Source organism: Sparus aurata, chromosome 12 (genome assembly GCF_900880675.1).
Source record: "Sparus aurata chromosome 12, fSpaAur1.1, whole genome shotgun sequence".
In the NCBI taxonomy this organism is placed as follows: domain Eukaryota; kingdom Metazoa; phylum Chordata; class Actinopteri; order Spariformes; family Sparidae; genus Sparus; species Sparus aurata.
This window is the reverse complement of record NC_044198.1, coordinates 18,304,105-18,325,731: the sequence shown is the minus strand read 5'-3', so window position 1 is coordinate 18,325,731 and position 21,627 is coordinate 18,304,105. Positions and strand designations below refer to the sequence as shown.

General features: G+C 40.1%; 1 protein-coding gene across 2 annotated transcripts in view; it reads left to right on the top strand.

Annotated features, from left to right (window-relative positions):
- Window positions 1-21,627, top strand: part of brinp1 (bone morphogenetic protein/retinoic acid inducible neural-specific 1) — a 129,437-nt gene that overhangs the window by 43,705 nt on the left and 64,105 nt on the right. For both annotated transcript variants that reach the window (XM_030435569.1, XM_030435570.1), the window contains exon 3: window positions 17,548-17,738. In XM_030435569.1, the coding sequence (XP_030291429.1) occupies window positions 17,548-17,738 (191 nt within the window). The remainder of the gene's footprint in view (window positions 1-17,547; window positions 17,739-21,627) is intronic.

The following is a 21,627-nucleotide window of genomic DNA, read 5'->3' as shown; positions in this document are numbered from 1 at the left end:
TAATTAAAGGTCAAATTACTCCCGTAAACCAACTGTCATCACAAATGCAGATTGAGATATTAGCTTATTCCCAAATATCCTTTAAATGTCAAAACATGTATTGGATTGGAACATGTTCAGTCCCGCAGCCGGTGCACAGCGCGGCTGCTGAAAGCCTCAGCAGAGGTGTCTTTACTCTCCTACATCTGTGTCCCGCAGTCAGTGCACGGCTTTTGTGTTTTGTGTGACCTACACAAGCACAAAGAGGTTTATTCTCAGCCTCCCGCAGAACATCTGAGTCAGTTCACTTCCAGCTAGAAGCTGAACATTTCTGGGATGTTATCCCAGCTGTGTTAGAAATATAGAGTCTGACAGGGTCTCCTATACTGTAGGAATTCAGAAAGGTTACTACCAAAATTAATTTCAAAGAGACTTTTATGTCAAATCTGGATCTGTCTCGGGATGATGGCTGTTTTGCCAGTGTAGTGATCCAGTTGTCCATATACGATTATGGCTTAATCCTTATTTCCCATTTCAATCCTGATTGACATGGCAACGGCTGATTACTGGTGGTTTCAGCACGTGTGATTTATTTCTACAAATCCTAGGTAGAGGTACTTTTAATTTGGTGTGTTTGCTTACAGTGCAGCCAGACAAATTCACATTGTACGTAGGTGCAGGTAGTCAATTTGATTCTGGGGCAGATATGGCAAACTCTGCCACTAACAATGAAAATAACCACATTAAAATCTTTCACATAACGTAAATACATTGAAAGGATTACAAATTGCAATTGCAAGAGCAAACCATAACATTAATACATTTAAGAAAATTGCCTTTACATATTACAGTTCCCTGAATATTATGGATTTGGTCACATGGGTCCACCATTGGCCTCTGGGTTCTTTAGTCAAACCCCTTGTGAGGTATATTCCTTTGCTGTGTTAAACTGACCTCTGACATTGTGAAAAAATGTTTTTATGTCAATCATTAATAAATGTCTGCAATTGCAAAGGCAATGGTCGTACAAAAACAGTAACCACCGACGTAACTGTGTAACATGTGTGCTCGATATACAAATGTGCCATTTTACATGTTAGTGAATGAGCAAAAGGCGAGGGGATTGAGGTTGGGGAAAAAAAATGTTTATTACATAATTTTCCATGTAGAACATAGTGCACCATGTGTATAAAGGGAGTTTCAGAAAGAGGGCACAGAGTTAGCCAGCTTGATATCCTCAGGAAGGTTGTTCTGATCTCTAGGGGTTCACACAGCGAAAGGCCTGATTAGTGGGTTGAACAAGTAATGACATGTTCCTCATTTTCAGACTAAGAAGCAGTGAAGCAGCAATGATGTTATAGATTACAACTGACTTGTTCATGCTTGTGTCCAGTATAACACTTCTGACATTATATATAAGCGCTAAAACGAAAAAATACTTACTTTTATTAGAGGTCAGAAGCATCTACGGAAGGCCAGAGAGGACATTCTTATCCCATTAACGACTGAAGACTGTATTTATCATGTTTAGGAAAGGCTCCACAAATCTTTTTTTTCTATTAAAGGTGGAAACACAAAAAATAGCCACATATTTTTTGTTTTCATATATTTATCATGCCTTGACTGGTAGTCAAAGTTGATTTGAAATGCCCAAAATTGCAAAAATACATTTAAAATTCATTTGAAATGCTAAATATCCGATTTTTAGTGGCTCAAAACATGGGTTATTTAAAGTATTTCTGAATCCAGAGCTACCAAGAGTTTGATAGAACTCCTTGTAGTCATTCTATATTTCTCACAATTACACAGGGAAAATAAAGGTTCCTTTAAGTAAGGTTGCCGTACTTTGACCGATCTTAAATTCAAATGGACTTGCTTTGCTCAGAATTGTCAGCGGAAAGGCGGATTTTCTTGAGTGAAAATGTTATTCAAGCAAAAGAAAAATGCTCGTGTTCATTTTGTTATCTGGGCATGACAAGCCAACAAAACTCCCCTCCTGATAACAGGGTAAAGTGTGTCAATTTATTAGCTGTTGAGCTCGACAGTTTCATTCATGGAAACACCAGTTGACGAAACAGTCCTAACTCCACAGTCCATGTACTGGGTTGATGTGGAGTTTTTGAATCGGACGCGCAAGAAAATATAAAGTTACAAATTCTTACTAAACATTTAAATCTCAAAATGGAACGTGGCATCATCCCCCCCCCCCCCCCCCCCCCCCCCCCGCTCCAAAAACAGCTTGCAGAGATCGCTCCCCTGAACAACACTTGCATGGGCTTTCTTGATTTTGACCTGCATCCAATGATTTCTTTGGGTGAGGGAGCTGTCGCTGTCCAAGGTGCTAAAATCCATCATCGGGCCTCATATTTGCCTCGGCACTCTTCACAGTTTGCGCTGCAAAAATTTCAACGAGATGACAAAACAAATTCTTGTCTTTTTAAATCCGACTGTCAGCTGTTAATTAACATATTTAGCTCTTTCTAATTTGATTTAATCACCATAGCATCGGCAGTAAGACACAGCGGTAGGTGTTTGAATATTGAGGTAAACTGAGAGAAGCTTTCGTTTCCAGTAGATATAAAGCGGCGGGATTGAAAGAGCTGATTTTTTTTTTTTTTTTTTTTACATATTAGACCAGCCAGAAAAATAGCACATAGAAATCATCAACATAATGCCCTTTTATTTGGGGTGCGACTGACAGTTATTACAGGGGAAATTGAGTTCAGCAGCAAATGGATGGGATACAATAAGCTGCATCTAGGGCACTGACAATAGCAGTCGTTTCTTTTTACTGCATGAATGCCTTGACCTTGGTGGGTTTTCTTTCTTTGTATGTACATTGGGGGAGAGCATCGTTGGTGATTTCATTACAAGACACAGAGGGTGATGAGGTGTTTCATCAGCTGTAAACAATGTGAGATACACAGGGGAGACTTTACGTGTGCGATAGAAGCATATGGGAAAAGATGAAATCATTAGCAGCCACGTGTTTCTTTTCTTTGTAACAAAAAAAACATCTGAGAACAATGTCGAAGTTCCATATGACGCCGGGTTTCACTCGAATGCAAGTTGGCCCTCTTTCATCCTGTTATTTGTTGTGAGGGCTCATGATGATTCACCTGCAATTCCTTTGCCCACACAGCTGGAATAGTTTATCAGCAGAACTTCTCACATCACACAGCTAATTAGAGTCACACACGTGCTCGTGTCACTCACCTGCGCGCTCGCTTCCGGGCACCATGTCCCATCAAATTTCTTGAGATTAAAGCGAATTAAGAGATTGTTTTTGATTAGATCCGTTTTTCGTTTCATTGCCTCATCCCAATTACAAAGTGCACTACAGAGCCATTAATGCCTGCAATCATATTCCATTTAGGCAATCGCGTTCCAATTGCCGATATGCTCCAATTATTGGTTAATAACTAAGATTCTCACATGTGACTATGAAGTTTAATATAATTATTTTAGGTTTCTAATAATCTGTGGGTGATGTGCAGCAGTTATTTTGTTAATCATTGTCACTGTCTTGATACAGATTTGCAAAACAGAGCAACTCTGAGCAACTCGCTTATAAGTTTCTGCTGTGTTACCACTGAGCATACTTTATTGCATTAGCTGTGTCATTATGGTAGTAAGCAAATTAGATTTATGTTTATTTCCCCTTTGGCTTTCGCTTGTCTGTCGAGGATTTCTTCTGGGGGTCAGTCCATTTTTCCACAGACACCAAATTAAATAAAATGATCCAGCCAGAACTCTCTGAAAAGCTTTGTATCAACAGCGGTGCAGTTGCCACACTGGGAAGAAATGTCATCCGCAGATTAATTTCCCGAATTTGAGCGGGCTTCTGTGTTTTTTTTTGCTTTCTTCACCTTCTTCTAGCTACAACTAGCTTTTCAAATGACGGACTAAAATCAATTTTCGGGACTCACAGAAAATACGAAGAATTCAAATCAACTGAAATTATGCGGCCACGCTTATACGATTAAAGACAGCTTTTCTACTTCTGCGTTGTACATCACAGTAACCTTGACGTAATCCTTTTCTACACAGCTGATTCTATTCCTCTCGTCCGTCTCACTGTCTATCCTTCCCTTCCCTTTCTTTTTTGCACTGACAACAGTATGGCCATTACCGGCCTAAAGCCACCATTTTACACAGATGGACTCTGCAGGCATCAGGCATGTTGCATGACATCACGGCTTGGAAAGATGTTGTTGCAATTTGTGAAAGAACGGTTACGGGAGGAAAAATCAATTTGCCCTGTATTCCTGGACGGTTTGCTCCCTCCATCCTGGCAGGATAAGCAAGAAAATTGCAGCCAGCAATCCGGCTCATCACACAGATTGTACTTTGAATGCCTTACAACCTTAAAGTTCTCCCTTTTAAGATCTCTGATAGACGAATTCTTTTCGGTACAAGATAAGATATTAAAGTCCATAAAATGACACTTTCAGAATGTCAGCTGTCTCACTCAATGCGTCTACACTTGAAGAAAAATAAGCTCTGTTAGACAGCATATACAGTATTATCATTAACTTGACAGACATGTGGGAACATTGACAGTGAGTCTAAAGCGATTTACTGTTAACGCGCACCTAATTTTATCTAAACCCATTAGCTTGCAACAGTCGCGTGGATATTTTTACATGGCCTCTCTGCTGATGGTATCTCCTTTTTTTAGCAGCACTATAACAGAATTTCAAAATAGCCCCATCCGATTTCCTGCACTATTTACACTGATATGTTTAGAAATGTGGCCTGTGCCGGCATTGGGAGTGCAAAAATAAATAAAACAAGCACTAGCAAACAGTTCAGCCTACCAAAGTAATATCCCCCCCTGTCTTCCTGCGTAGCCCTTTTCGATGTGCACTGGAGCATAGGATTAAGTTTCATTCTGTAATATTTTGAATGGTTCTTGGTGGTTGAAATTCATACAGGATTTCAATTGTATCTCTGTCTGTTTGATTTATTACTGGGCTTTGCCTCCTTATTACCATGAAAGGCCTGGGACTTTTCTTTTTTCTTTCATTCCGTCAAGCTGCTGCATAATGCCGTGGCAACACAGGAGCAAGGGTTATAAGGTCTCAGATTATAGGGGCTTTCCCTAAAGAAATAACTGTTAGATCCCCCTGAGGAGTATGTAAATCTGCAGTATGTAATGTACTATAGATGATGAGTGTATTCTGGTTGTTTGTTTTTTGAATAGTTTCATCTACTCTAGCTCAGCCAGATCAAGGATATGCAACCTGTGAGGCACTCTGATTGTCAAAAAGCCATATTTTTCAACACACAAGTGTTGTGTGGGGAGAGCCGGCGGAGCGGCGGGGGATAGGGGACATAGCTTCGGAGTAACTGATTAGAGCCAGGCAGCTCTGGTGGAGAGAGTTCAGTGTAAAGCCAAACCCAAACACGGATTGTGCTCTGATCCCGAGCTGTTTACAGATAGGAGGAGAGCTCAGAGATTACGTTTAAACCTCTGTGATTAAAAAGTAGATTATCTTCACTCCTGTTTATCAACCTGACTGCAGCAGTGATCTGCGAAAGGTGACCGCCATCGTTGGGCTTTCAATATACCGACTGAAGCTGAAAGGGGCAATGTACTTTACTTCAATAAATGAGCTGAATACAATTACACAGATACACACACCCTATAATGCCTTTGATTGCTATTTTAGGGCCGGTTTACAGGTAATGTATGGTAAACTAATCTGGCTGTTTGGAGCGAATAAACACTCCAGAGTTGAACATGAAAAGACACAAATGATCCCGGGGTCGGATTCACTTTGCTAGTGGGCAAGATGATGTATATGAAAGAAGTGACAATTTTTCTGTCTGATGATCAGGCTAGGGTAATCCTGCATTTAATATGAGTTTACTCTGACTTTACGTTTTCTGAATCAACACAAAAGTTGATCGCGCTCTTCACAGGCTAAATACATGATCGAGCTAAGCATGGATGGTAGTGAACTGTGTTAATGTTACGCTTATTTCATGTTTGATGAATAAACCTTAATGTCATCCACATATTAAAGGTGTCATCACCCGGAAATCGCAATTTCTCTTGTTAAAACATGCATATTGGTGTTGGACCTCAGTTGAAACTTGCCTGAAAAGCTGGAGTTTGAAAGTGGCTAATTTTTTTCGCATTGGCTCTTTTTCCGAACTGGAATAGCGCACAGTAGTGCGCATTCCTAAAGCACGAGATTTTGACTCTGCTCCTGTGGTGACGTTAACACAGGAGGCTACTTGCATAAGCATCGGCTCACAGCCGTCCTCAGCCAGACTTACTGAGTGAGCACGCAGAATCTGCCTATTTCTCTGTCATTTTCACACCATACATTGTGACATCCAGCATTAAAACTCAGGTCTTACATGTAAAACACGAGTGTGAAAAGTAAAAAAGAATTTACCATTCAGAGACATCCTGCTGTAAACGTGTCTCTTCCACCGTCTCTGCCTCTTCACTCTCCCGTCACTCTCGTACATAAATGCCTGAATTCCGTAAGGTCCGTCATTTAGTGTGTGCGCCATGACAGGGGGCTGTTTATGTTTTGGAATCTGTGTGCATGCAGACTAGCCCCCGATTCTGGCTCTGTCCTTCCTGCGGCCAATCAACGCCCGCCTCATTACATATTAATACAATGCACATCCGGACCGGTCAAAACCTCGCGCATGATCTCGCGTGAGAAAGTCGCGGTATGAAAAAGTGTCAGAACAGGCTCTATGTTTGATTTTTTTTAATTATTTTTTTTCTAATAAGTTTTAAGAATTGATCCAAAGCGATCCAAGAGGGACTGGATATGTAAAATACCAGGTGATGACTCCTTTAATATTCACAGCAGGATAGGACATCTATTAAATGATAAATTCAATTAAACAAAAATGAGTCAATCAAATATGACTAGAGGCTGTGTCCCATTCCAGGGACTACTTCCCACAAATCCTGCTTTTTATATGCTTTTGAAATCAGTACTGCCGGATCGATGATATCCTTGAAGGTCGAGGACCGCCTGGATTAAGTTTTATTTACCAGGTGTTTGCCCTCAGCTGCTCATCCACTGTATCACTGGTAAATCACCTGAAATGGGCAAATGAAAAAGCTGCCGCAAGATGTAAATCATAGCAACCGCTTGTCGGTAGCCTTGACAAGTTGTTCTCCAATGGAGGCCGCCACGGAAATGCAACACATATGGACATACATAAACCCTGCTGAGCCCCATCATGGTCTAGATGTAATAACATTTATCCTACATCCCTGAGACTGTATCATATCCAAGTAGATGAGATCGTGCTGCACCGCTTCTGTGTGGGAACACCATGTACAGAATGAAAGGGAATAAGTCAATACTGTGTGGGAAGACAAAATCGCTTCACAAAGTCATTCATGGGGGAATTACCATTATTGGATCAAAGTCTCCCCCAGTCTTCGCAGCTTGCCAATGTTGTCTGTTGAGGCCCTCATGGTGCACCACTATCAGTCGGCTGAGCATGGCTCTATAACGAAGAGTGTGGCAAAGATTCAATCAATGATGCCTATGCCTATATTTCATGGTCTTTTGTTAATCATGTAGGATAATGCAAAATCTCTGTATCAAGGATCATTTGATAATTGATTGTTATAATATAGTATTATGGCCATAGATAAATGAGATCATCATAGCATAGATGATCCAACCCCAGACATTTGACTCACACTGTATACCAAGCCCTTACCATTTCTAAAAAGTTGCATCAATCTTTAGTTTAGACTTTAGTTTAGGGTTTATTTTTCAGTCTGTACACAACATATAAATCATCCTCACCTTTTCAGCAGCCACATTTCTGACTTCTTCACCTCTCTCCCCCGCTTTACTCGTAGCAAATCCAGTGATGCAAATATAAAAGAGTAGTGTGAGCAGGTAAATGCAACACAGGAGCGAAGGAGATGGATCTGTGCCACTATAAACCTCTCTGTGATCTCAATTTCAGAATTTCAAAAAGGGTAACAATATCATACTCTGGATTCACTGAGAGCAGATTGAGAGCTCAGAGCACTATCGCATTAGCTTCGCAGGCACAATGCTACGTCAAAATTATATTTTATCACAGATCTATAAGCAAGCATGACCAATTTCTCATAATTCTTTAGTACTCTTGGCACGTAAAATTGCAGTGCTGTTGCATGAAACTGCTATGCATGCAAATAAAAGTTTGTTTTTTTTTAAATACTACCTATAGATCTAGTAGAAAGATGTAGGATACAAGTATGTCCTTCCCTGAAAAAACAGTATTACAATTGTGAAATAATAGTTTTAGAATTTGTGTGGGTTCCAAAAATTGGCACGAGCCTCTAACAAAGTTCATCAGCCAATAGTAGCCTATCAGGCTATCACGCAGTATCTGTGTTTTGTTAGCATCAACAGTCTTGGTAAATGCCAGTTTTGGGAGAAAAACAACAGCATAGAAATGATTGATTTCTACAGCGTTCGCCTGGCATACTGTTGTATCAGCTGACAGTACTAACATTAGCTAGCTAGCAACATTATCGTCAGCTATTAATAGCAATGTCAATGTTAGGTAGCTAGAATCGTATTTTCTAACATTTGCAAGTTAGCCTTAGCAACATTAAAATTTGCTAGCTAGTGTTGGCAGCATAAGCTAGTGCAACAAACTGGCAACCACTTGAGGGCGCAGATGATTCAAACAAGAGTGTTGTTGTGATATGAATGCAACGGAACAGTGGGTGCAATGCCACATTTAGTTACTGAATGTTATCAGTAACACATTTAAGCTCAGCTGGAGCTGTTTTAGACTTTTAAGGCAGCGATTAGACAGACAGCAATTGATGTTTCCACATCTTTGGTTGCTCGTTGGAAATGGACAGTTACCCTCTGGAGTATTTCCTATTTATGTGACAAAGAATTTGACGAAAGCAGATGGCTCAAAATCATGTTTTTGTACTCTGTCCTTTTCAACCAGCAATTGAAGTAATAGTCAAGTCGTCCCTAACAATCGCACGGTGGAACAAATTACTAAAATTGAAAGGTTCATCCCACATCAAAGGATGGAAACCGATGCTGTCTGTTCCCTCTCACATCAGGAGGAGCGAACACTGGGCTACCACATCAGTCGCACCAAACAAAAAGCTTATTCCGTGAAGTTTTGCATTTCACAGGCATCGTGAAAACAACTGGAATCATGAAGGGGAGACAAATTCTTCAATTATATTGGGAAAAAAAATGTTAATTAATGGCTTTGTTTTAGGTAAAGCCTCTGTCACTGCGGCTCTCTGTCCATCATATCCATGTCATGGAAAGCATCCTGCCCATGGTGATTCCAGCAGTTACCCTGTGGCACTAGGCTTCAGATTCATGCAAAGCCAGGCTTACACAGTATAGTGAACAGCAACCATCCCTGCAGCCATGACTTCTTCCTTTGATTTAGTCCTTTTCAAATTCAAATAGGTATCATGGGAATATGGGCAAGAATAGCATGACTGACAGACTCACCCAGATATGAAACATCTACCGTGTGAAAGGTGAAATTCAGGACTTGACGACTGCAGAGCGAAAGTGAAGTTGAAGAAACTGCAAAGTTTGGCTCTGGAGACGTTCAGTGGACACAGGCAGGAGAAATGGAACAACAGGGCTTCCAAAATAATGTAAGCCTGAATTAAACATTTGGTGCGACTTCAGCAGGATAAATATTGTATCCTTGTATATAGTGAGACTTCCAGGATGATGAATATTGCATCTTTATCTATAAATCAAAACCTTTGGGCCTAGAATTAAATAGTCATTTTAGGGTTTTTATTTTGCACCTTCCGAGACTTAAAATGTTTTTTTTGTTCTTAACTTTTAAGTGTCACACTAATCTTTAATTAACAATAACACCACCTTTTAATCTCACAATTATTATGCGGTATGTTAATCATCAGAGCTCTGATAATTACATGTTTGTTTATAATCAATAACCAACAGTGTTGGAACAATGCCAGACAGATGCTGCCATGCTTCCGCACTCAGATGTCATTAAACAGATGTGACTTTGAGGCCATCATGATTTTTGTCATTTCGTTGTAAGTTTTGCTATGGGTATATTATTCCTGTTTCGGTACAGTCATAAAATGTCTAAATATTACATTTTAGGAACGACATTGGCGGAAATTGTAAGGCTATTTTTTATTGAAGAAACAGAATTTGTCTGTGAAAGACAGCCTTTGTTTAGATACTGCCACTACTACTAACATGTGATGCAACTCAGTACAACATAAGCATAAACTCCAGCTGCAGAAATTACAGCAGAATTGAATCATCATCTGCGACAGTCTGTGTTAGAAGGATCATCATGAGTGGAATGTACAGAACACGGGGGGTTGATTCTCTGTGGCCTCTCGTCGACTTGTGTGTTGTGCCGGAGAGCCCCCCCCCCCCTTAGAAAGCAGCGCTTAAAGAACAAGTTCACCGAAAAAAGCTAATTTGATCATTATGTACTCATCCTCATGTGGATGGAAAGTAGGGTGAGGTTTTTCGTGATCCACAGAACATTTCTGGAACTTCACATCAAAACAACATTGCAGTGTTCTCCTAAACAACTGAAGTAGATGGGGACTTTATTCCAAGTCTCTGGAAGCCCTTATTCAGATTGATTTGAAAAGACGTTGTGAAACAAGCCCCCATCTACTTCAGTTGTTTCGGAGAATGCTGCATTGCCATCTGGCCTGCGAAGCTCCAGAAAAATGTTTTTTGGACTAGGAAACTTTACCGGACTGTCCAACCACATGAGGGTGAGAAGATAAAATGTAATATTTTGCAGCTGAATAGAAATGAATGACACATTGTGTTTAATGCAGACGTCCACAATACATCCCTTTTTTATTAACAATCTCCCGATTTATTATTAAACACCACAGCTCTAAGCGTCTGCAGTCACTCAAGGAGATAAGCTCAAAGTACTTCAAAAAAAAAAAAAAAAAAAGCATGCAAGATTTATTTTGGCCCGTCTTTGTTCTTACATTATATTTTCCAAAGCAGGTGCAAGCTTTAAATCTTCCCTTACAAAATGCTGAGTGCCATGCCGCTGCCCTTTATGACAGCATCTTGTCTGCTTCAAATAAAGTCAGGTTGTTTTTTGATAGCGCTAACATGTTTATAGCTGGATGTAACATTTTTTATTTGGCTTGTTTCATCATAAATGGTAGTTTGTGTGACTCAAATGAAGAGGAATCGGCACAGGCTTTTTGTCAGATATCCGTTTTTCTTATTTATTTATTTCTGTATACCACAGTCTGACGAAGGTCAAGATATAACTGAATGAGAGATCCTTCTGAATATGTATTACATTTAGCTGTTTGATACAGCATGAGAGGAGGACATACCGTGGGTAAACAAGAAGCCAAGTATGACAAGTTTTCTGGTTTACTGACACTCGTGCTTTTATTGTTTTTTTCTAATGTCATTTATGAGGCAGCCAAGAACATGTTGTCTCCGGGTCCGTTTCCCACTCAATTAATTAGAGATTTTCTTCCGACAAAAAAATCCCGTTGTCTCCCGTTCCTCTGTGCCGCCACACTTCCACTTTGAATGCCTGTCATGCACTCTCAAGGTTTTTTTTTTTTTTTTTTTTTTTTTAATCTGGGCTCTAGTGCCAGGATCAACAAAGTGCCTGTGGTGACAAACCGTGTGATGGTCGTTTCCTGCCCTTGTCAGAGCTTTGGGGAATATTCAGTGGATGTCAATGCAGCCCAACTCTAATTGAAGCAGACAGCATGCTGCCTGGAAGGTGTTATGACATGCCATAGCCAGATTTTCAATCCATTATGGTAACAGCTTAAACAGCTAAATAACAATCACTGTAGAAAAGTAATCCAAAGATGATCATGATCATATTTATAATACCTTGCAACCGTTGTCAAAAAACATCACAAATCATATAATTATCAAGGTTCACACTGCACATAGGGTAATGAACTGTGAAGGCATATTTAATGTATTATTCTGGCTTCATAGAAAGAGTTATCCGACATTTCATCACTGGCAGGGTTTTGTATGTGAGGGTAGCAGTTTGCGGAGGTCGTGTAGGATTAAAAGGTCCAGTGTGTCCGATTCATTCACATTCAAGAGCAAGGCTGCAACCAATTGAATATGCCATGCTTTACCCCTCTCTGTGGTGGCCACTCCAGATGCAAAAAAACCAAAAACTGCTGTAGAAACATGGCGGGACAATATAGTGGACTCAATGAAAGGGGGAGAGATCCGTTTCTGTCTGTGTATCCTTGTGCATCCAACACCATCTAACACCCAGCAATCAAAATTCGGTCATAATCTACTCACCCTCAGTCCACAAAACATTCCCGGAGCATCACGGCAAAACAGTGTTGCAGCATTCTCCTAAACAATTGAACTTGATGGGGAGTGGTTATAAAATGCAAGACAATAACAACAAAAATAAAATAGAAATGGCTTGTAACAGCTGGCAGGAGTAGTTTTTTTTTTTAATGGCAGGAAACAGTAAAAGGGTTGGTTACCTTGCTGAGAAATGGGAGTTGAACAGTCATTGTCAGGACTAACCCTCCTTTCCTGTGACTGTTTCACAATAAAATCCACCTCGTGAGAGTGTTGGAAATGTTTGGTTTGCGTGTGCAGTGACATAATATATTCTAGTAACTATGTTCCAGGGAGAACAGCAAACAGGAAGACAGTCACGGAGATGAAGCAGTAACGCTGCATTTCATAAATGTATTACTTCCTGTTAATCCCTCCTGCATCAGTAGGTAGTCCAGAGCCTGAAAGACAAACCCCGCAACTAACGATGGAAATGTAGAGACATGATTACTTAATTGGAATACACTGAATGGCTATTGTAGAAAAAATACAGAAGTAAGAAGTAAAAACAAAAGCAAAAGTATCTAAAATGAAAATAGTGTGAATTACAACTTTAAAGGTGCACTTTGTAGTTTCGTGGAAGAAATTTTCATCAGAAGAGAAAGATCTTTAACACTCTCGTTGTTCTCGTGAATGAATAAAGAAACCGACCTTAAAGTATGACACAAATCATATATTTGAATATTTGGCGGACCCTGCCACCCTTCTGGCTTCAAACAGTGTTCTGGGAACCTTTTTTTCCTCTGAGAACAGCTTGTCTATTCAGTCATTTAAAAATAAATAACCCTGAGTTTGTATTTTGACCTCATCAATATCGTAAATATTAAAAATCTGAGTTTGAATTTTTAAACTACATAGTGCCATTTAAATGTTGAGAAGCACAGTTTTAATAGCCCGGTCACGAGCACGGTCAACTTTTTTGAAATTGCAAATAGTTTGGTTTGAAGCCTTTCAAGCTGATCATTACTGAAGTTGGATTGATTCGTCTTGTTTATTTCTCTTTTCGCAGATGCAGTCGAATCAGCATAATATACAGTTGCCGTATCGGCGCAGTGAGGGAATGGTCACACCCCTTGTACACATCAATTAATCCAAAATAATAAAACTGGGACACTGTCAGAAATGTGTTAATGTATTCTCTTCAATTTTTAATTTGTTTTCAGTCTGCCATTACAGTTTTTGCATTGCATTTTGCATCCAGTTGATCCTCAGATGATAACTCCGCCATGAGCATTTTCTGTAATTTGGCTCTAACGAGGACAGTCAGTGTCTTTGACTCAAGCAAACTGTACAGGGTTAGTATTAATATTGCTTTTTAGTGATCTTATTGCAGGTTTTGACATTGACAGACTCGCCTTGAGTTCCCTCTAATTTCGCTTCCAGCACATTGTAATATTCACTTTCACCCAACATTTTAATACGAACGCTACTTTCCAGACATTACTCTTCTTCGGAGCTTCTCGATTAAGGTCTAAAACTAAACAACACATATCAAGAGCCGCCAGCACATACATTACATCGAATGATCTCTGGTGAAAAACATTCTCCTCGTGAATCCACAGTGTGGATGATGAGATGAGGTGGTTGGGCTATTCAATTCCAATAATGTATTTCCTTGCAGCCGTTGTTCATGTGCTTCACTGAAAAATGTGCTGAGACAAACACTGAAAAGGAATCAGATAAAATGGTGGTCTCAGAGGGCACCGGGGGATTAACTGACTTCAGCTGGTTCTTATTGGGAAAAAAAAAAGGAAAAGGACTCATCACGGAGCAAACTCTCCATTTGTGCGTGTGTGGGAATGAAAGAGGGCACATTATCGATGCATAGAATCCACCATACAGTGCACCGTACATAAACAAAAACTGATTAAAGCCATTCTTAAATGAGTAACTCAACAGTGCGTGATGAATATTCCCTTGAATGCACCATACAAAATCACTTAGGAAAAAAAAACAAAAAAACAAAATAGATTAACCCTACCGACAGACACCGACAGATATGAGGCTCTGAGTGCCATTAATGGTACATATTTATAAATTAATTAGTATTTATTCATGGCTCTCTGTTATCATTTCCTGTATTTTCCGTAGGTCATTGGCACTTCCACACAGGCAGATGTAATGTAGCGGCCCTCCCACGTGGGTTACTTGAACACCATAAAGCAATAATCACCTACGTTCCCATTTTTCCCTCCTATGCAGCTGCAATCCCATTTATCTCCTCTTAACTTCCTTTGATAGGTCATTAAACTGGTCTTGGAGCTGTGAAGTAAAGCACTGAATCATGTCGCAGGTTCCATCTGCTGGCATGCCTAATCTGGGGCAGAAGGCCCCAAGTACATATGGCTGCCATATAAAGTTTTATGTAATAATTGGCAGTGACGGAGCCGTGAGCAGGATTCAGTGGAAATGAATTGATATCTGCGGGAGATAGCAGAGAGAGAGAGAGAGAGAAAGAGAGAGAGAGAGCGCCGGGCAGAGAATGACAAGGGAGAGATTTCGGTACATCTGCTGCAAATCTGAACGTCTCCCTCGGCTCGGCTGGCTTGTGTGTGTTTGCTCCAGATTTCGGAAATAACAGCGACGTGGAACAGGCAGGGGAAGCTGAATCAGCTTGTACTCATACGACTGGCGAGACCTGTCCCGCCGGAACTTTTGTCTTTGCAGCGTCGAGGAATTGTAGAGTTTGTCAAAAGTAAGACTCCTGCAAATCTGCCAGAGAGCATTCATTGAATGTCTGGTCGGAGAACATTACTCAACGGCGCGTGTGATTAGACGGTAAAGAAAAAGGCGGTGTAGGGTGCACTGTCATTATATGAGCATCAATCCACTCATTCTGAGACTACGTCTTCATTTCTTACTGCTCTTTGATCTAACTAAATGTGTAAAATTACCTTAGAGAGAGAGCGAGAGAGAGTCGTCAAGATATTACCTTTTGAAACGCTGGCGACATCATTAAGTTGTATATAGGTAACTGTCCATGGGCAGAGAAGAATCCAGCTCTAAATGCTAATATAGAGTGCTGAATAGAGCATTAAAAAGTGCTGCCGTCGAGCCGCGCTCCGGCAGACTGACACATCGCTGACTGCGTGTCAGGGAACTCAAACGAAAAAAAAAAACAACGATCAATTGGTGGGGACCCATCTATTCATGTCTAAATCATTATGAGGAGCCCTCGAGAGCTGTGGAAGAAAAGAATTGGAGGAAGTGTTTGGATGAAGCTGTTACAGTACAAAGCACCATGCACTAGCTTTTGTGCACATCGCTTACTTTTTCAATTAAAGATTTGTTTGTTATTGGCTGATAATAACGCTGTCGGGTCATAAAAGATCTCTTAAACAGTCCTTGACAGTGTAACGCCGTGTGTGCTGGGTTTTTTTTTTTCGCGCTATTCAACTTAACTCCGTTGTATTACACAAAAGCTTGACACGTTCATGTCACCGACTATGCCTCTAAAATACTTGTTTTACGTTAACCTCCTTCTTTTTTTTGTTTTGATCGCAGTCAAGGTAGTCTTTTTCGCGCATTTTAAAAAAGCGGCTTTGTGCGAACATAAACACCTGTCACCGGCATTGTTAGGGGGAGCACAGTCGAGGACGCGCCGACTCTCAGCGATACCACGGCCCTTCACAAAAAATCTTGACAAGCCGTTGCTCTCTACGGTGCTTAGAAATATGGCACTGGATCGTCGTATTGTGTATAAAGAGTTTGACATCTGCAGACATTGGAAACCATGACCGACCGACTGTATTTATTCCAACAGAAATGAAACGATTGAGTTAAGTGTATCGGGGAACCTGAGGTAGTTTAATTTAATCTTGTATCGTGTGTTCTCTGTTCCCCTTTGATTTCTGCAAGATACACCTTCTAATGACATTAAAATACAGTATCCAAAAAGCAAAATTAGCAGCTTAAATCTCCCAGACATATTGTGCACGTGCGCATTTTTATCGTTTGTTGGTTGTTGTTTTTTTTTTTTTTTTATGCAATGATTGAGCAAATCTCAGATTTCAATTAGAATGGGCTTTTAGGGGGAACATCATGGAAACGACGAGGCTGTTTGCTTGTGCTCGATCCGATAGAGCCTTTGTGCCACATGAAGTCACACACTTACTGTAATTGCACTCATCGTTCATATAGTAAAGTCTGCATCGTTAAATATATCTAAATTCAATCTAAATCCAATTCTGGGGAAATGCTTTTAAAACTATCAGTCACTAATGAGGAAATTACATTCCCTCCCCCGTCTATACACTACAAAGAATTAGTTTAGCGTTGACTCGGTTATACTTATCCCCTCAGAATGTGAACATCTGATTGTAAGCATGCTTAAACCTTTAAGGTGGGGTGTGAGCGCACATCAGCGCACATCAGGTCCTGATGACAGCATTTAGCCCACTGATTCAAAAACAGTGTGCCATCTATTGCATTTTAGACAGCTGAAGGAAACCTGGTGTTTTTATCCTCGGGGCAAGGTCCTCAGAGAATCAGATATACCTGTAATGTCTGTAGAAATGTTGTCTTGATGTTCGTCTCAGCGGGTGTTGAAGCAAACATCATGAACATCCGCACAAATAGTTCACCAAATCTTTTTAACACTTGGAATAGAAGCATGTTTCTTATCCGCAGTTTGAAAAGGATAAAGGTAAAATGATGCACAGTTAGGCAGGTTGTGCCATTGGTTTATATAATCCCTTGCTGGCTGTGGTAGTTTTCTTTCTAAAGGTTAAAGTCGGAGCATCACATGGATAAAAAAAGGACCTTGAGCAAGTTAAATGAAATCAGAACTTCATATGGATGAACATCACCTGACACTGCTCAATGTAAATCCATAAAACGATGATTTTTGACATCAGGGTGAAGAATTTAAATGCAGAATGCAACGCTTCACCATCACGAGACTCGTTAAAGTGATTGTGTAACGCGTGTTGTTGTGCCTTAAGATTAAAATTTGAAATTAATTCAATTTGAAATACACTTAAAATTAATATTTAATGTGATTGATCATATCTCCAAGCTTAGAACTGCTTTATAAAATATTAAAATACCCCAGACCTTTTCATCATCTTCATTATCAAACAGATTAGACCACAGCACATTGGGCTAATTTGTGAGTGACCACACTGTAATTAATTGTGCTTTACTTCCATCGCTGACTGTGTGGTTGCATGTTTTAAGTGATTGTTTTTTTCTCTGTGATTCTCAGGGAATTTGCACGTTGGAAGGTGAGGAACACAGCGATTGAGAGGAGGGACCTGATCCGGAACCCGGTGCCGCTCATGCCTGAGTTCCAGCGCAGCGTACGCTTGCTGGGCCGCAGACCCACTACTCAGCAGTTCATCGACACCATTATTAAGAAATATGGAACTCATATTCTCATCTCAGCCACCCTGGGAGGTAAGAGAGGTCCACTGGTTTCATTAGCTCACTTCCACGCCTAATTAACAGTTTCCACATACTGGTTTAAATGCCTTTTTACACATGGTTTGTGGTTCACTTGCATGCTTCATGTCAATGAAAGTGCTTTACTGGTGACGCTGGGGAGACTCTTTTCAGAGACTTTGATTTCTTGGGCTGCAAATATGTGTGCAAACAGATATTTGGTAATTATGTGCAGCAAAGTATGTGTTGGTCTAGGTGCTATATAAATACTGTCAAATATGTGCAGCAAAGTTTACATACTGAAACAGGTCTTTAAATTTCCATAAGGGCTGAAAATGTTTTAAACAGTACAGTACAGTAATTAAACTGATCATTTGTGTAATCCCAGACAATGCATGCAACAGAAATTGAGACAAAGCGGGGACAGGGCTAACTGGTTAGCATGCTAACTTCAGCAGGTGTCACTGTAACACAATACAACCAACCTAGATAACCAACAATATGATTTTCAACTACCAGTCTTACACATAGTACTTTTAGGAACATGAATTAATAGATGTGTCTCTTCTCATTGGTTCCAATAAATATCACATATGATTATACTATGAAACTGCAACACCCCAGTGTCCAAGATTATTCATCTGCCTGTTTGTAACCATGTCAGAACAACTCAGGGAAGCAGTTTGGGGTCAAGACGTTCTCCAGGGTGTTGGAAAAAAAAACTCTCCAGCAGCAAATCTGCAGCTACATAACAGAAGGGCAGGGCAAATAAACATTTTTCAAGATCCAAATTACTCTCTTCCACAACAAGATTATTACAACTTAAAGATCAACATATTATAATCATTTCCAGTTTCATGTTTTTATGTAGGGTGTGTACTAGAAAATGTTTTCATGTGTTAATGTTCAACAATCACATTATTTTTCTCATACTGTTAATTGCTACAGCACCTCTATTCACCCTCAGTCTGAATGCTCTGTCTTAGTGCCTGTCTCTTTAAGGGCCCCCCTCCTGGAAAGGCCAGTTGACTCTGATTGGTCAACTGTCATAGGCCTGAGCAGGCACCGCCCAAGGTTTTTTGGTTTGTTTTGCAACCATGGCCATGCTGGGGACGTGGCTGAAGGCAGTGACTCAACAGTTGTGACATCACAATCTTACGAAAATCCTGACAGCTTGTTTAAAGACACAGTTTCTGACTTTGGGCTGCCATGGGTTGAGCATTTTGATACTTTTGCATTATTTATATAGAACCTAGAGCTGCCTATAATCAGAAAAGAAATGCAGTCTTACTTTCAATTATATGGGACCTTTAAAGTGACCACATTGGTAGTACAGACGACTTACTGAACCATTTTATAAGACAGCACTGTCATCCATAAAGCAAAGCTAACAAAGAACATCACTGATGAATGAGTTGGAGTTTCTATTCTATTTCTTTGATGACAAAGTGCATCTGAACATGTAAGTTAAAACTTGAATCTGTTTTTTTTTCTGTAGGCGTTGTAATTGGACTGTTAATATGATGAGACTGCTGCAACAACAGCATGTAAGACCTACATTTTAATGGTGGTGGCTGTATTCAGGTATGGGGATTTGTCGGTTGTCCAGGGTAGGTGACTTGTACAAGATCCGTTCTGACTGAAGAGAGGTATCACTCTATTCTGAAGTGGTATTCCAAGTGGATTTTCCAGCAGGACAGTGATGCACAACTTGCATCAAAGCTTTTTGCAGTACTATCTTAAATCCACAGTCGGCAAACTGCAGCCCTAGTGAACAAATGTGTGAGCGTCTGATAAGTGCACTGGCAAACCATACTGTAAAATCATATGTGAATTCTCACTATCTTTAATATTGTGGAAGCAAGGTGTGGCTGCCGGTTGGAAGCTGTCGACCTACCAAATATACAGTAGAGAGTCATTTTCTTGCTTGGGTAATTATCAGTCTGTATGTAAAATGATATATGGGAGATACCTATCAATCAAACAATTAAGTTAAAGGTGCAATATGTTCGAATTTTGGTTAAAACATACAGAGATTTACTGAAATCATCAACACAATGTGAAGAAATAACAGTTTTGAATATATGTATTTTGTTGCAGAGATGTCTACTGAAGTTAGTACGCCAGTCAGTTAGCCCCCAGCAACATCCCTGTGCTAGTGGTGAAAAACACCAACACTCCACTGGTGCTTCGAGCTCCCAGCATGGACCCCTAGATGCACGGCTTACGAAGCGAACTGAGCTAACTAGCTAGCAGAGAAAGACCAATACTAAAAAATTGCACCTTTGAGTGAGATGATGGTTAGGTATTTTGCCAGACTACGCATCTAAAGAGAACTGGTGAAAATTCTAATGTGACGAACCAGATTAAAAAACTGAAAAGTCAGGTTACCTGTTGGCTTAGATGAGTGGTCCGCTACAGCATTACATTGGAAGGGTCAACACAAGTATGAACCCATTGTGACTTCCCCCATTGGTTTGCGGCTGACCGTTCTAAAGCCACACGTTTGCCAATGCAGCTGTTGCCATCTTGTTTTTTTTATTACCAGAAGTGACCATATTTAGAAGAGATGGGTGGTGTGCCGGAGGATATCGTGACAGAATCTGACTGAGAACTTGAGGGCACGTCGAGGTAGTGACTTGTCAGTCACAAGCTAGCGACACCCTAAAGCACACTCTGCTTTATTGTGTACTTTACTCTAATTGGGGCCATTTTTTTTACAAAATGAACATCATGATGAAATAAAATAACCTTAAAACATGAAACTGACGCCATAAATTCATTAGACAGCTGTTCATTGTGGTAATAAATCAAGTGAGAAGAAGGGCCATTTTTTCACAGGCTTACTTAAAATCAGACTTCTTTTGTTAAACCAGTGGAGTTGGGTTCACTATTCAGACTCATGAGCTCCATCCATATTACATAGTCAACAGTTAAATATTGAATAAGCTGATCTTTGTACACAGCCAGGAGGTATTTTCAGCCACGTGGGCTGGCAGTCAAAAAAAATCAAAATCGACTCGTTCCTACAGGCAATATAAAGTGTTTTTAACCTAAAGTTGCCCTAATGTTTTTAAACCTCTAGGCAGAGCTTGTGGTCTGGATTCATAGTCTTACTTTTATATTTACACAATGTTCTTTTTCCATCACGGGGTAGATGGACTGAATGTGATGACAGCATGCTGAACCAGGAAACTTGGAGAAAAAAAATAATAAAATCTGAACAGCTGACTCATTGCACACGGAGCCAACGTTGCAGATTCAATTTCATTCACAACCCCGCAAACCATTGCAGCCACACACATGCTGATTGCATTCTCTTTGTGGATGCTAAATTTAACGTGAAGATAATCTTGTTCATAAGTACTGATGCGCTTTGCAGGTAAGTGGGGTAGGATGATTATCATGTGTATTGCTCTGATCTATCTGCCGGCACTTACTTATTAAATAACGGGCGCACTTAAGCACATTTCAGGCGCCCTAATTTAGAGATACTTTTATAGCCGACCATATACAGAGATGCAATTTTTGATCAAAGAAACATTGTTACTTACGAGAGCCTATTTTCAAGGCCTTCTTTTTTGCTTTTGGCAATCAGACATAATAAACCACCCATACCCAAATCCTGCAAGTGCCAACAAAAATAAATGTATGAATTCCTAACTCCAAGAGCTCACTCTGGAAAAAGAAGGAATAAATGCCTCTAATGGATGTGTGCAGTATTTTGGATGTGCTTCCCAAAAAAATATAAGTTAAGCACCCCTGCTGTCCAAGTCTAAATATAAATGGCTTCCCCCTCGAATCTCTTATCTTATCTCGAGCTCTGAGGGACTCATGAAGGCAGCTCACTCTGATTACTTTGCCAATTGCATTTCAAAGATATAATTAGTAAGATAATCCACTC